At 32.7% G+C, this 13,733-nt stretch overlaps 2 protein-coding genes across 2 annotated transcripts in view; both read left to right on the top strand.

Annotated features, from left to right (window-relative positions):
* The window catches only part of LOC133867613 (vacuolar sorting protein 3), a 71,066-nt gene extending 69,815 nt beyond the window's left edge, over window positions 1-1,251 (top strand). The window contains exons 13-14 of the mRNA XM_062304364.1: window positions 207-377; window positions 891-1,251. Of these exons, the coding sequence (XP_062160348.1) occupies window positions 207-377; window positions 891-983 (264 nt within the window). The 3' untranslated portion in view covers window positions 984-1,251. The remainder of the gene's footprint in view (window positions 1-206; window positions 378-890) is intronic.
* A 5,720-nt stretch (window positions 1,252-6,971) lies between these two features.
* On the top strand, window positions 6,972-8,039 carry LOC133869020 (uncharacterized). The gene has a single exon (XM_062306002.1). It carries the CDS (start codon window positions 6,972-6,974, stop codon window positions 8,037-8,039), a length of 1,068 nt encoding a protein of 355 aa, XP_062161986.1.
* The last annotated feature ends 5,694 nt before the right edge of the window (window positions 8,040-13,733 follow it).

Below are 13,733 nucleotides of genomic sequence, written 5' to 3'. Positions count from 1 at the left end.
CCTCCCCTGATCCATTGCTGAAACAGGACCTTGCCGTATCTTTTTTTTTTTTTTAATGGTAGAAATAACATTAAGAGTGAACAAGAGTTTTGCCAAATACCAAATATATGCTCTACTTAATCTCAGGAACAAGTTTGAGTCAAATTCTTTTAAACCAGACTTTCTAATTCCTCTGATTTGATCGGTACTTAAATTACTTTTTCCAGATAGTGCGCAATCTATCCCTTGCTGTGGACGTTGATGCAAGTCTAGCAAGATTGGAGGAAAGATCAAGACATATTCAGATCAATGATGAGAGCCTTTGTGATTCTTGTCATGCCCGCCTTGGAACTAAGCTGTTTGCAATGTACCCAGATGATTCTATTGTTTGTTACAAGGTTGGTGATATTGACCCTTCTTTATATTATTCCAATGAGGATGAATTTTTGGAATAGCATGGGGCATTGCATTGCAGGCTCGTCTTTCTTTTGATTTCAAGTTTTCTGTAGAAATTGGTCCTTAGTTTTCAGAATACATTGTGATGATGATGGGGAAGGAGAGAGAAATGTACTTTGCACTCTTAAACCATCACTTTTAACACCTAGTAACAAGTTACAGGAATAAAATGTTTTTCCCTTTTGTTGTCTTCATGGCTTTTGATTGGCATATTCTTTACATAATATATAGACAATCAAAGTAAACATGAAAAAGAAGAAGTAAACAAAGTCATATATTCTTATGAATAAAAAAATGAAAGCAAGCTAGTTAAGTTAGCTAGAAGCAACAAGATTACAAAAAAGTTGTGACTTTCCAGATTCATCAGGTCACCTGAAATGAAAAAGTTACCAATCAAATTTCAGTGCGTGTATCTTGCTCAATTGATGATAAGAACCTAATCGTTTCTTGTGCAGTGTTTTCGTCGCCAGGGTGAGTCCACTTCTGTCACAGGTCGCAACTTCAAAGAAGATGTTCTAATCAAACCAGGTTGGCTTGTGACTGGATGATGTAGAGAAGCATGTAGTTTTTGATGTTCAAGACCTGGCTGTTTTCTGCTCGGGGTAATAATTTCTCCAGATTTTTGACAAATCAGAGTGTTAGAATAACCAAATGTTTTCTTGAAGTGTATTAATGAAGTTCAGTGGCGATCAAGACACTCGTGTGCATAAATATGTTATAGGCGTCCAACTTTGTAGGGTGTCCAATAAACATGTATGCATTGTAAATGCCACGTTGGTTTAGTAATAATTATGGTTTGTTCGAATATTCTGTTTATTGTTTTGCACGTGGCTCTTCAAGCCCATTGAAGAATTGAAATTTCACTTTAATGCTCCATTTGTTTCGGCGTAAAATGATTTCTGAAAAATGATTTCGGCATTTTCTGGTGTTTGGTAAGGGCGAAAATAATAGTCAACCGGAAAATGATTTCTGTTTGACCAAAAATGCTTAGTAAATTTCAGAAAATGATTTACGCTTTTTAAAAGCGTAAATCGTTTTTCGAAGATGCCAGACGCAGTCGATCTATTTTAAACGGCACAGTCAACCTTTACGTTCAAGCAGCCGACCACCATCGAAATATTGCCAGTATCAGAATCAGACAACATCCGGTTAATGTCGCCGGAATCTGGCGACGGAATCCGGCCACCTTCGTCGGAATCCGATCAGCCAGATTCCGTCAACTAATCTGACCAGATTTCGGCCATCTGGCCAAAGAGCCGGATTCCGGCCAGAGAGGTCGGTTCCCGGCCGGCTTTGGCCAGAACGGCCGGCTGGCCGGACGGATCTGGCCAGCCTGCCTAGATCCGGCCAGATGGCCGGAATCCGGCTATCCCAGTTTCCGACGAAACTGTCCGGATTTTGGCCTTTATCTCGAATTCTGGCTATATTAGCCGGAATCAGGTAAAAATAGTCAGAATCTTGTCGGTCAGTGACCGAATCTCGTCATCGATGATTTTTATATTATTTTACATTAATAGTTTTATGTTGTGAATAAAAATTGATTTTTATAAGTTAATATGAATGAATAAAAATATAAAAAAATATTTGAGATTTTTCGTATGTGCCAAACATCGAAAAATGCTTTCGACGAAAAATGATTTCCTGAAAAATGACTTCCTTGAAACCATTTTACGTCGAAACAAACAGAGCATTAATATCTCTTGCTCCGTTTGTGCCAAGGGTTTGAAACATATCAACTTTCTCATGGGTGATAATTTATTTAAATTGTGCAAGTTAAATGGTGCCGCCAGTGCCACAACTGAGCAGCGATCTATGTACATTTTGTTCTTCTGTCCTTTTAACCCAGGTTAGAACCCCCAAGGAATTCCAAAATTGTCACATTTAAAATGGAATAAGGATAACAATTTATGACAATGAACGTACTGCAATGAAACGCAAGGAACTTGAACAGGATCAATAATCAATAAATTACAATCGACTTGTGGAAAATGCTTGAGATGCCATAGTTTTTATTACAACTAGCTCGTAACCCGTGCTATGTACGGGATTCTTCTTTATAATTTAGTTTCATAATAATAATAAAATAAAAAATGGAAGAAGAGAAGCATAGAAAATATAGATAAAAAATAAAAACTGAAAAACACTAATATAATATAATAGGGATAAAAATTTCTTATAAGCTGGTTTATAGGAAATTTTCTACAACTCACATTTAAAAAAGACATGTATCCTTTAAACATGTGAGAAACACATTTTTTTTTTATTAATGCAATAACATATGCTTCTCACATGTCAAATGACACATGTCAATCTTATATGTGGATTGTAAGAAATTTCATACAAACCGGTTTGTAGGAAATTTCTGTCCATATAATAGTGTTATCTTTTTTGTATTACACAAAGTAATAAAAAAACTACTCAATAAACATAATACGCTAAAAAATCATCATACCCCGTACAAAAAACAACCATAGGAAACTTTCTCTCACCATCATTTTCTTGAATTTAGTGTAAAATTTACAAAATATAAAATAAGTAATTTGAATGAAAAATAATATATTAATTACATAAAAAATAAAGAAAAATAAAGAAAAAAAGAAGAAGAGAGGAAATGAAATAAGAGAACCATAGAAAATATAGACAAAAAGTAAAAAATAAAAAATACTAATAGAATGAATTAGAGTTTTCTTTTCCATATATTTTTCCGGTTCATATGAAATCTTGAAAATCAATATTGTCTATTAGAGCACGTTAACAATGTGCATTATACAGGGAAAAAAAAAATCAATGAACAATATAAATTAAAAAATCGTCATACCTCGTACTCAAACGACAATTAATGTAAACTCTCTCTCTCCATAGTTTCCTTGAATTCAATGTAAAATTTAGAAAAGGAAAAAGAAAAAAAGAAAAACAATTTGAACAAAAAAATAATATAAATTAGGAAATAGGGACAAAAAAAAAAATGTAAAGAAAGAACAAAATCATAGAAAATAAAGTAAAAAAAAAAAAATGTAAAATGATAACCACTAATATAATAGAAAATAACTATTTTTTTATATACTTTTTCCAGTTCCAAAGAAATTTGTAGGTATAGGAAGAAGCTACGGTCAGATAGATATTTTTTAATTCGACTATCATTCTTATATATAGCGTAAAAGAAACTACTTTTTCAACAAAAAAAAAAAAAATATATATATATATATATATATATATATATATATATATATATATATATATATTATCAATGCAAAAATAAGGATAGAAAATCAAATTAGAAAAACAGAAACACATAAAATAAATACAAATATATTATTTACAATTCTATTGAACACAGCCCCGACAAACTTGAAAGACAAACTAAAAAAAAAAGGGCTATAGCAGTATTACAAACAAAAAGGTTCCAACAATAGAAAAAACTTCGCTCTCTTTACTTTGAGCACCACTCTCCGGTAATGTAAACATTGCAGTTTTGCATAGCCACAACCCATTACTTCTCCATATATTTATTTGAGAAAGCGAGAGATATTGGAGTGACTTTTAACATTTCCTAAAGAAAAAAAAAAAAAATTGACATTTGACTCTTTGAGGTTTAGTTTGTAACGGACATTTAGTGGGAAGGGAAGCAGTGTTAGAGTAAAAGATTTTACTTAAAGGAAGAGAGAGAGAGGTAGAAATTAGTGAGAATTTAACAACAAAAAAATTAAATGTTTCTATTCATTTTCTATTCAATGGAAGAGATTCGATTAGGAATATTAAACGCACCGTTTATTTCACTTGAAATACATGGAGCAGTTCAATTTACCCTTTTTTTTTTTTTTTTTTCTTCAGTTTTACTTAAAGGAAGAGAAAGAGGTAGAAATTAATGAGGATTTAGTGACAAAAAAAAAAAAATTGACGTTTCTATTCATTTTTTATTCAATATAAGATAGTTAGTTAGTCATATTAAATGCACCATTTATTTTACTTGAAAAGCAAACTAAAAAAAAAAAAAAAGGCTATAGCAATATTACAAACAAAAAAGTTCCAACAATAGCAAAAGCTTCGCTCTCTTTGCTTTGAGCACTACTCTCCGGTAATGTAAACAACATTGCAGTTTTGCATAGTCACAACCCATTACTTCTCCATATATTTATTTGAGGAAGCGAGAGATATTGGAGTGACTTTTGACATTTCCCAAAGAAAAAAAAAACTGACATTTGACTTTTTGAGGTTTAGTTTGTAACGGACATTTAATGGGAGGGGTGGCGGTGTTAGAGTAAAAAATTTTACTTAAAAGGAAGAGAGAGAGATGTAGAAATTAGTGAGAATTTAATGACAACAAAATTAAATGTTTCTATTCATTTTCTATTCAATGGAAGAGATTTGATTAGGAATATTAAACGCACCGTTTATTTCACTTGAAATACATAGAGCAGTTCAATTTTACTTCTTTTTTTTTTTTTTTTTTTTTTCCAGTTTTACTTAAAGGAAGAGAAAGAGGTAGAAATTTGTGAGGATTTAACAACAACAAAAATTTGACGTTTCTATTCATTTTTTATTCAATATAAGATAGTTAATTAGTCATATTGAATGCATCATTTATTTTACTTGAAATACACAAACCTGTTTAGTTTTACTTAAATTACCAGTTTTTTACTCAAATGGCCGGTTCAATATTTAAAAGTATGGATTCATGCCACGTGTCCTAATTCTAGGCCAACTCTAAGTTAGAACTCTTTCAATAAAAATAAAATCCATATAATTTTGAACATTAAAAAAAAAAAAAACATTTCAAATTTAATGCTTAATTAACTCTTTAGTGTTTTAAAAGCATTTATATTCCTTTTGTGCACAATAATCAAATAAAATTTTGCATTTTTTACTTTCAAAAGCAGAATAATACTTACAAAAAATAAGTGAAAATCGTAAAAATCACATAAAAGAAAAACAAATATCCCATAAAACATTTAAATCAATTAATACATAAAACTCTTATTTTTAGTTTCATTCATATAAATTAAAACAATTTAAAATATTTGTTCAGATAGGTGTAGTTTATAATGAAAATAAGTATTAAGAAGAAAAATAGCAAGAAGAAAACCACGATTTTGATTATCAAAATATAAAATAGAAAATTAGTAGGAATTTTTTTTAATGTTGGTGTGATATCTATTATATTTCAATCCTATATAATTCTGAACATTCGAAAAAGCAAATGAACAAAAAAAAATCTCATAAACATTCAAATGAAGAATTGTTCAATCACAAATTTCACAAACAAAATGGAAACATATTTAGATTTCAACCAAAAATATAAAAATACCAAAGAATCATACTTATATCATTAATTGAGAGAGAGAGGCTACTTGTATCATTAATAGAGAGAGAGATTAAATAGACCGGTTATATTTAGATTTCAACCAAAAATATAAAAATACCAAAGAGTCATACTTATATCATTAATTGAGAGAGAGGGGCTACTTGTATCATTAATAGAGAGAGAGAGAGAGAGAGAGATTAAATAGACCGGTTCAATTTTATTTAAAAGACCGGTTCAGTATTTAAATGACCGGTTTAGACACTAAAAAGTATGGGTTCATGCCACGTGTCACTATTCTATGTCATTCTAAGAAAAAACTCGGCTTTTATATATATATATGATATGATATGATATGATATGTTTCAATAAAAATAAAATCCATATAATTTTGAACATTAAAAAAAAAACATTTCAAATTTAATGCTTAATTAACTCTTTAGTGTTTTAAAAGCATTTATATTCCTTTTGTGCACAATAATCAAATAAAATTTTGCATGTTTTGACTTTCAAAAGCAGAATAACACTTACAAAAAATAAGTGAAAATCGTAAAAATCACATAAAAGAAAAACAAATATCTGTTATGAATGCATTCATGCATTTGGTGGATGACCATTTAGTTTCATCTATTGGAATTCTACACATTCATGTCATCTTTTAGAATTCCATAACATTCATGTAATACATTGATGTAGCCTTTTAATTCATGTCCTATCATTTCCTATTCCTTAACCTCCCACTATGATTCTATGTCTATAAAAGGGAGTATTGGATACTTTGTAAAACACACAATTATAGAGAAGAATCATACATAGTTCCTGAAGAACTAGTTTCACATATTTACAATCTCTTTATCTTGTCTTGTTATTTTCATTAATTTTACAACACGTTATCAGCACGAAGCTCTAGCCAGTTATTGATCTTCAACATCAAAAGCTATCCGTGGGATATTCTTATGTAAGTCTCTTTAAGATTTAATAATCTTATTATCTATTTTGTTAATTAACATTCTAACATATGCTTAGAAATTTTTATTATTTTAAGAATCATATTATAACATATAAATCTTATGATCCATGTGAGAATATGTGAACTAAAACGTTATCATCCTAATGCTATGAATATGATGATTTATAGTTAAAATTTTATTTTATGTTTTGTTTGTTTGCGTATATTATCACTTAATTTTTAATAATGTTTATTTATTTAATTCTTGATATATTTTTGTCATAGATAATGTCAAATCTTACAAAACTTGAGTTTGTCGCTCTTGATGTTTCTGGCAACAATTACTTATCTTGGATCCTTGATGCTGAGATCCATCTTGAAGCTATGAATCTTGGAAATACTATTAAGGAAGATAATCAAGCATCCCAGCAGGATCGCGCTAAAGCAATGATTTTTCTTCGCCATCATTTGCATGAAGAATTAAAAACTGAGTATCTTACGGTAAAGGATCCCTTGACCTTGTGGAATAATTTAAGGGAGAGATACGAGCACCAGAAGACAGTTATCCTCCCTAAAGCTCGTTATGATTGGATGCACCTGAGGTTGCAAGATTTTAAGAGTGTCAGTGAATATAACTCTGCACTCTTTAAAATCAGCTCACAATTAAAATTGTGTGGAGAAAAAGTTACTGATGTGGATATGTTAGAAAAAACGTATACCACATTTCATGCCTCGAATGTGCTCCTGCAGCAGCAATATCGAGAGCGTAAATTCACAAGATATTCTGAACTAATATCTTGTCTTCTAGTTGCTGAGCAAAACAACGAGCTATTGATGAAAAATCACCAATCTCGTCCAACGGGTTCTACACCATTTCCTGAAGCAAATGGAACCTCATTTCATGGTAATAAAGGAAACCGTGGTCGTGGACGTGGACGTGGTAGAAAAAATTATAGAGGTCAAGGGGAACGTACTCATAATTCTTACAAAAGAAATGTCCCTTACCACCAGAAGTGGAACCACACTGAGGCGAAACAAAATGAAAACAAAGGTTTGCAGAATAAACCTACAAAGAACTATGAAGATAAATGTTACAGGTGTGGTATGAAAGGACATTGGTCGCGTACCTGTCGTACGCCTAAACATCTGGTAGACCTATATCAAGCCTCCATAAAAGAGAAAGAAAAAGGGATTGAAATGAATTTTGCCAATCACAGTAATCCTGCAGATTCTCCATTTTTTCTTGATACTCTAAAAGGAGAGGGTAGCACTCATCTTGATGTTTCTGATTTCTTTGAAGACTCTAACGGAAAAACAGATCTTTTGATTGGTGATGAATATGTCTACAACAATTAATATGTTTTCATTATGTTTTTATCATATTATGTTTACATTTTCACTTTTAATTGTATTTTGTTATTTTCTTTTAATTAATGAAATTTATTTCATTTATATATGGAGGCATGGGCCATACTGATGGAATGATTAATTCAAAGATGATTGGTGAAGATTTGTGTTTAGCAGACAGTTGTACAACGCACACAATTCTTAGAGATAAGAAATATTTTCAATACTTAATATTAAACAAAGCTAGTGTCAATACAATATCAGGTTCATCAAACCTAATTGAAGGCTCTGGAAGAGCAAATATTATATTGCCAAAAGGAACAAAATTTTGTATTGATGATGCTTTGTATTCTTCTAAATCTAGAAGAAATTTAATCAGTTTTAAAGATATTCGTCTAAATGGTTATCATGTTGAAACCACTAATGAAGGCAGTGACGAATATCTTTATATTACTTCAATAATTTCGGGCCAGAAGCTCATATTGGAAAAACTGCCTGCTTTCTCTTCCGGGTTGTATTATACAACAATAAGAACAATTGAATCACATGTTGTGATGCACCAGAAGTGCTCTAATCCAAAGATGTTTATGCTTTGGCATGATCGTCTTGGACATCCGGGAACAATTATGATGCTTCGAATAATTGAGAACTCTCATGGGCATCCCTTAAAGAACCAGAAGATTCTTTTACAAAGTGATTATCCTTGTGCTGCATGTTCTCAAGGTAAACTTGTAATAAAACCATCCATTTCTAAGGTAATTCTTGAATCTCCATCATTTTTACAAAGAATTCAAGGGGATATATGTGGGCCAATTCACCCTCCATGTGGGCCATTTAGATATTTTATGGTTTTAATAGATGCATCAACTAGATGGTCACATGTTTGCCTACTTTCTACTCGTAATGTTGCATTTGCTAGACTTCTTGCCCAAATAATTAGATTACGGGCACAATTCCCTGATTATCCAATTCAATCTATTCGGATGGATAATGCGGGTGAATTTACATCTCAAGCATTTTATGATTATTGCATGTCAATCGGTATTAATGTTGAGCATCCTGTTGCTCATACACACACTCAAAATGGTTTAGCTGAATCGTTTATTAAACGACTTCAGTTAATTGCTCGACCTTTGCTTATGAAATCAAAACTACCTATTTCTGCTTGGGGACATGCAATATTACATGCTGCATCATTAGTTCGGATCAGACCAACATCTTACCAAAAATATTCTCCTTTACAACTTGCATTTGGTCAACCACCAAATATTTTTCATTTTCGCATTTTTGGTTGTGCTGTATATGTTCCAATTGCTCCACCTCAGCGCACTAAGATGGGACCTCAACGTAGACTTGGGATTTATATTGGTTTTGATTCTCCATCTATTATTAGATATCTTGAACCTTTAACTGGTGATATTTTTAAAGCACGTTTTGAAGATTGTCATTTTGATGAAAATATATTTCCATCACTAGGGAAAGAAAAGTCGTTGCCAGAAGCACGACAAGAAATCACTTGGAATAATTCGACGTTATCTCATTTTGATCCTCGTACAAATCAGTGTGAACTAGAAGTTCAGAGGATCATTCATTTGCAGAGTATTGCAAATCAATTGCCGGATGCATTTACTGACAACAAGAAAATAATTAAGTCTCACATTCCAGCTGCTAATACTCCAGCAAAGATAGAAGTCCCTGTAGGACAATTAATTAATACAGCAGCAAATGAGTCTAAGGCACGCCTGAAGCGTGGAAGACCTATTGGTGCAAAGGATAAGATTCCCCGGAAGAGAAAAGCACAAGGAAATGAAATCGGCGCTCCTGAAGAGGCCTTACCCACAAAACAGGCAACGGAAATTGATCCATCCAAACTTTCTGTACAAAATTCTCCTGGAAAGAAACCCCCTGAAGAGGAACCTCTTGAAGAGGAATCTCCTGAAGAGTTACCCCCTGAAGAGGAACAGGTACCTGAAAATAATGAGATCTCAATAAATTATATAAGTACAGGAGAAATATTTGATAGAAATAAAATTGTTGTCGACAACATATTTTCATTTAAAGTTGCATTTGACATTACCAGAAGTAATGATGATATTGAACCACAATCCGTCGAAGAATGTCGACGTAGAAATGATTGGCCAATGTGGAAGGAAGCAATTCAGGCAGAATTGAACTCACTAGCAAAACGTGAAGTATTTGGACCTGTAGTCCAAACACCAGAAGGTGTGTCGCCTGTTGGATACAAGTGGGTATTTGTACGAAAACGTAATGAGAAAAATGAAATTGTGAGATATAAAGCAAGACTTGTTGCACAAGGTTTCCTGCAGAAACCAGGTATTGATTATGAAGAAACATATTCCCCTGTAGTGGATGCAATTACATTTAGATTTTTGATTAGCTTGGTAGTTACAGAAAGTTTGGATATGCGTTTAATGGATGTGGTTACAGCATATTTATATGGATCACTTGATAATGATATATACATGAAAATCCCTGAAGGATACAAAATGCCTGAAGCATGTAATTCAAAATCCCGAAGTATTTATTCTATCAAGCTACAAAGATCTTTATACGGGTTAAAGCAATCCGGACGCATGTGGTACAATCGTCTTAGTGAATATCTATTGAAAGAAGGATTTGAGAATAATCCAATTTGTCCATGCGTTTTCATTAAGAAATCAGAATCTGGATTTGCTATCATTGCAGTTTATGTAGATGATTTAAATCTTGTCGGGACTCCAGAAGAGCTCACAAAAACTGCCACTTATCTAAAAAATGAGTTTGAGATGAAAGATCTTGGGAAGACAAAATTTTGTCTTGGCTTACAGATTGAACATTTTCAAAATGGAATTCTTGTTCATCAATCAACATACACAGAAAAAGTCCTGAAGCACTTTTACATGGAGAAAGCTCATCCTTTGAGCACTCCAATGGTTGTTCGTTCGCTTGATGTGGAAAAAGACCCTTTTCGCCCTCGAGAAGATGACGAAGAAATTCTTGGTCCTGAAGTACCATATCTTAGTGCAATTGGCGCACTCATGTATCTTGCAAATTGCACACGACCCGATATAGCATTTTCAGTTAATTTACTAGCAAGATACAGTTCTGCTCCAACTCGAAGGCATTGGAATGGGGTTAAACATGTTCTACGCTATCTTCGTGGAACAACTGACATGGGATTATTTTATCCAAAAGGTTCAAATTCACAGTTAGTTGGATATGCAGATGCGGGTTTTCTTTCTGATCCACATAAAGGTAGATCTCAAACAGGATATCTATTTACATGTGGAAGTACTGCTATTTCATGGAGATCTGTCAAGCAAACACTTGTTGCTACTTCTTCAAATCACTCAGAAATTATAGCAATTCATGAAGCCAGTCGGGAATGCATATGGCTAAGATCAGTAATTCAACACATTCGAGAAAAGTGTGGTTTATCCACAATCAAAGATAGCCCGACAATATTATATGAAGATAATGCTGCTTGTATCACACAGATCAGAGGAGGATACATTAAAGGTGATAGAACAAAACATATTTCACCAAAATTCTTTTATACACATGAGCTCCAGAAGAGTGGTGATATTGATGTGAAGCAGATACGATCAAGTGACAATTTAGCAGATTTATTTACCAAAACATTACCAACTGCAACATTTAAGAAGTTGGTGAATAGCATTGGAATGCGCCGACTCAAGGATCTTTCATCATAAACAATTGAAGCTCTTCATCCTGATGAGGGGGAGTAAAATGATTATGCTGATTGTACTCTTTTTCCTTCGCTAAGGTTTTTCCCACTGGGTTTTCCTTTGCAAGGTTTTAATGAGGCAATCCTAAAGCATACGATGACACACAAGAATAGTGTACTCTTTTTCCTTCGCCACAGGTTTTTTCCCACTGGGTTTTCCTTGGCAAGGTTTTAACGAGGCATATTCTTAGTATATGGTCATCCAAGGGGGAGTGTTATGAATGCATTCATGCATTTGGTGGATGACCATTTAGTTTCATCTATTGGAATTCTACACATTCATGTCATCTTTTAGAATTCCATAACATTCATGTAATACATTGATGTAGCCTTTTAATTCATGTCCTATCATTTCCTATTCCTTAACCTCCCACTATGATTCTATGTCTATAAAAGGGAGTATTGGATACTTTGTAAAACACACAATTATAGAGAAGAATCATACATAGTTCCTGAAGAACTAGTTTCACATATTTACAATCTCTTTATCTTGTCTTGTTATTTTCATTAATTTTACAACAATATCCCATTAAACATTTAAATCAATTAATACATAAGACCCTTATTTTTAGTTTAATTCATATAAATTAAAACATGTTAAAATATTTATTTACATATGTGTAGTTTAGAATGAAAATAAGTATGAAGAAGAAAAATAGCAAGAAGAAAACCACGATTTTGATTATCAAAATATAAAATAGAAAATTAGTAGGAATTTTTTTTGATGTTGGTGTGATACCTATTATATTTCAATCCTATATAATTCTGAACATTCGAAAAAGCAAATGAACAAAAAAAAATCTAATAAACATTCAAATGAAGAATTGTTCAATCACAAATTTCACAAACAAAATGGAAACATATTTAGATTTCAACCAAAAATATAAAAATACCAAAGAATCATACTTATATAATTAATTGAGAGAAAGAGGCTACTTGTATCATTAATAGAGAGAGAGAGAGAGAAATTAAATAGACCGGTTATATTTAGATTTCAACAAAAAATATAAAAATACCAAAGAGTCATACTTATATCATTAATTGAGAGAGAGATGGGCTACTTGTATCATTAATAGAGAGAGTGAGAGAGAAGGGGGGAGAGATTAAATAGACTGGTTCAATTTTATTTAAAATACCGGTTCAATATTTAAATGACCGGTTTAGTCACTAAAAAGTATGGGTTCATGCCACGTGTCACTATTCTATGTCATTCTAAGGAAAAACTCAGCTTTTATATATATATATATGATATGATTCCCTTATAAATTTACGTGGCAGTTTACAATTTATGAGAATAAGTGCGTGACTGTCCTCATTTTGGCATGCGGACTGTTGCATCGCGTTGTAAATGTGGCAAGTGTCATGTAGGCTATGGACTCCATGAAAAACACAGGAGCTGGCCAGAAGAAGTGTTACGTGGCAGTCTTACCTTTTAGTGTTTATCGGGGATGCCAGAATATTGCCCCTCCGGCACTAACAGAGGCTTGTACAAAAACTCGTATCTACCAAATTCTTGATCCTACAACTAACTTTCCTGATTTTCTTTTCCAGTTGAATTGTATGCGCTTCTCAGTATCTTTCTTTGGCAAAACAAAAAGAACAAGCCAAGCCATAGAGAGGTTAGTGCGAGAGTTTGTTTTCAATTAGGTTGTTTGTTTGTTTTCGACACTCACAAAGGCTTAAATTTAACTATCCAAGCTCCAGAGGCAGCAAAAGCATGAACATACAGCTTCATTGGTTAGTATTACGACTAAAGCGAAAGGCCACGATTCCCTCCCTCTCCCTCTCCCTCTCCCTCTCCCTCTCCCTTATATTTCGTTTTTGAGATCTGGAAGGGTGTTTAACACCGTGAGAGAATTGGGTTATCTTTCTTAGCATTCTCTCTCCAATTCAAGTCATGGATTGGAGATTCACATACATCATCCAACACATAAAGGTTCAGTGGCTGTTTAAGT

The sequence above is a fragment of the Alnus glutinosa genome, chromosome 5 (genome assembly GCF_958979055.1).
Source record: "Alnus glutinosa chromosome 5, dhAlnGlut1.1, whole genome shotgun sequence".
Classification (NCBI taxonomy): Eukaryota; Viridiplantae; Streptophyta; class Magnoliopsida; order Fagales; family Betulaceae; genus Alnus; species Alnus glutinosa.
This window is presented reverse-complemented; position numbering and strand designations above follow the sequence as displayed.

What these genes read in the sequence shown, in the direction of transcription:
- LOC133869020 (XM_062306002.1), top strand. Translation starts at nt 6,972, where the DNA reads ATGTCAAATCTTACAAAACTTGAGTTTGTCGCTCTTGATGTTTCTGGC.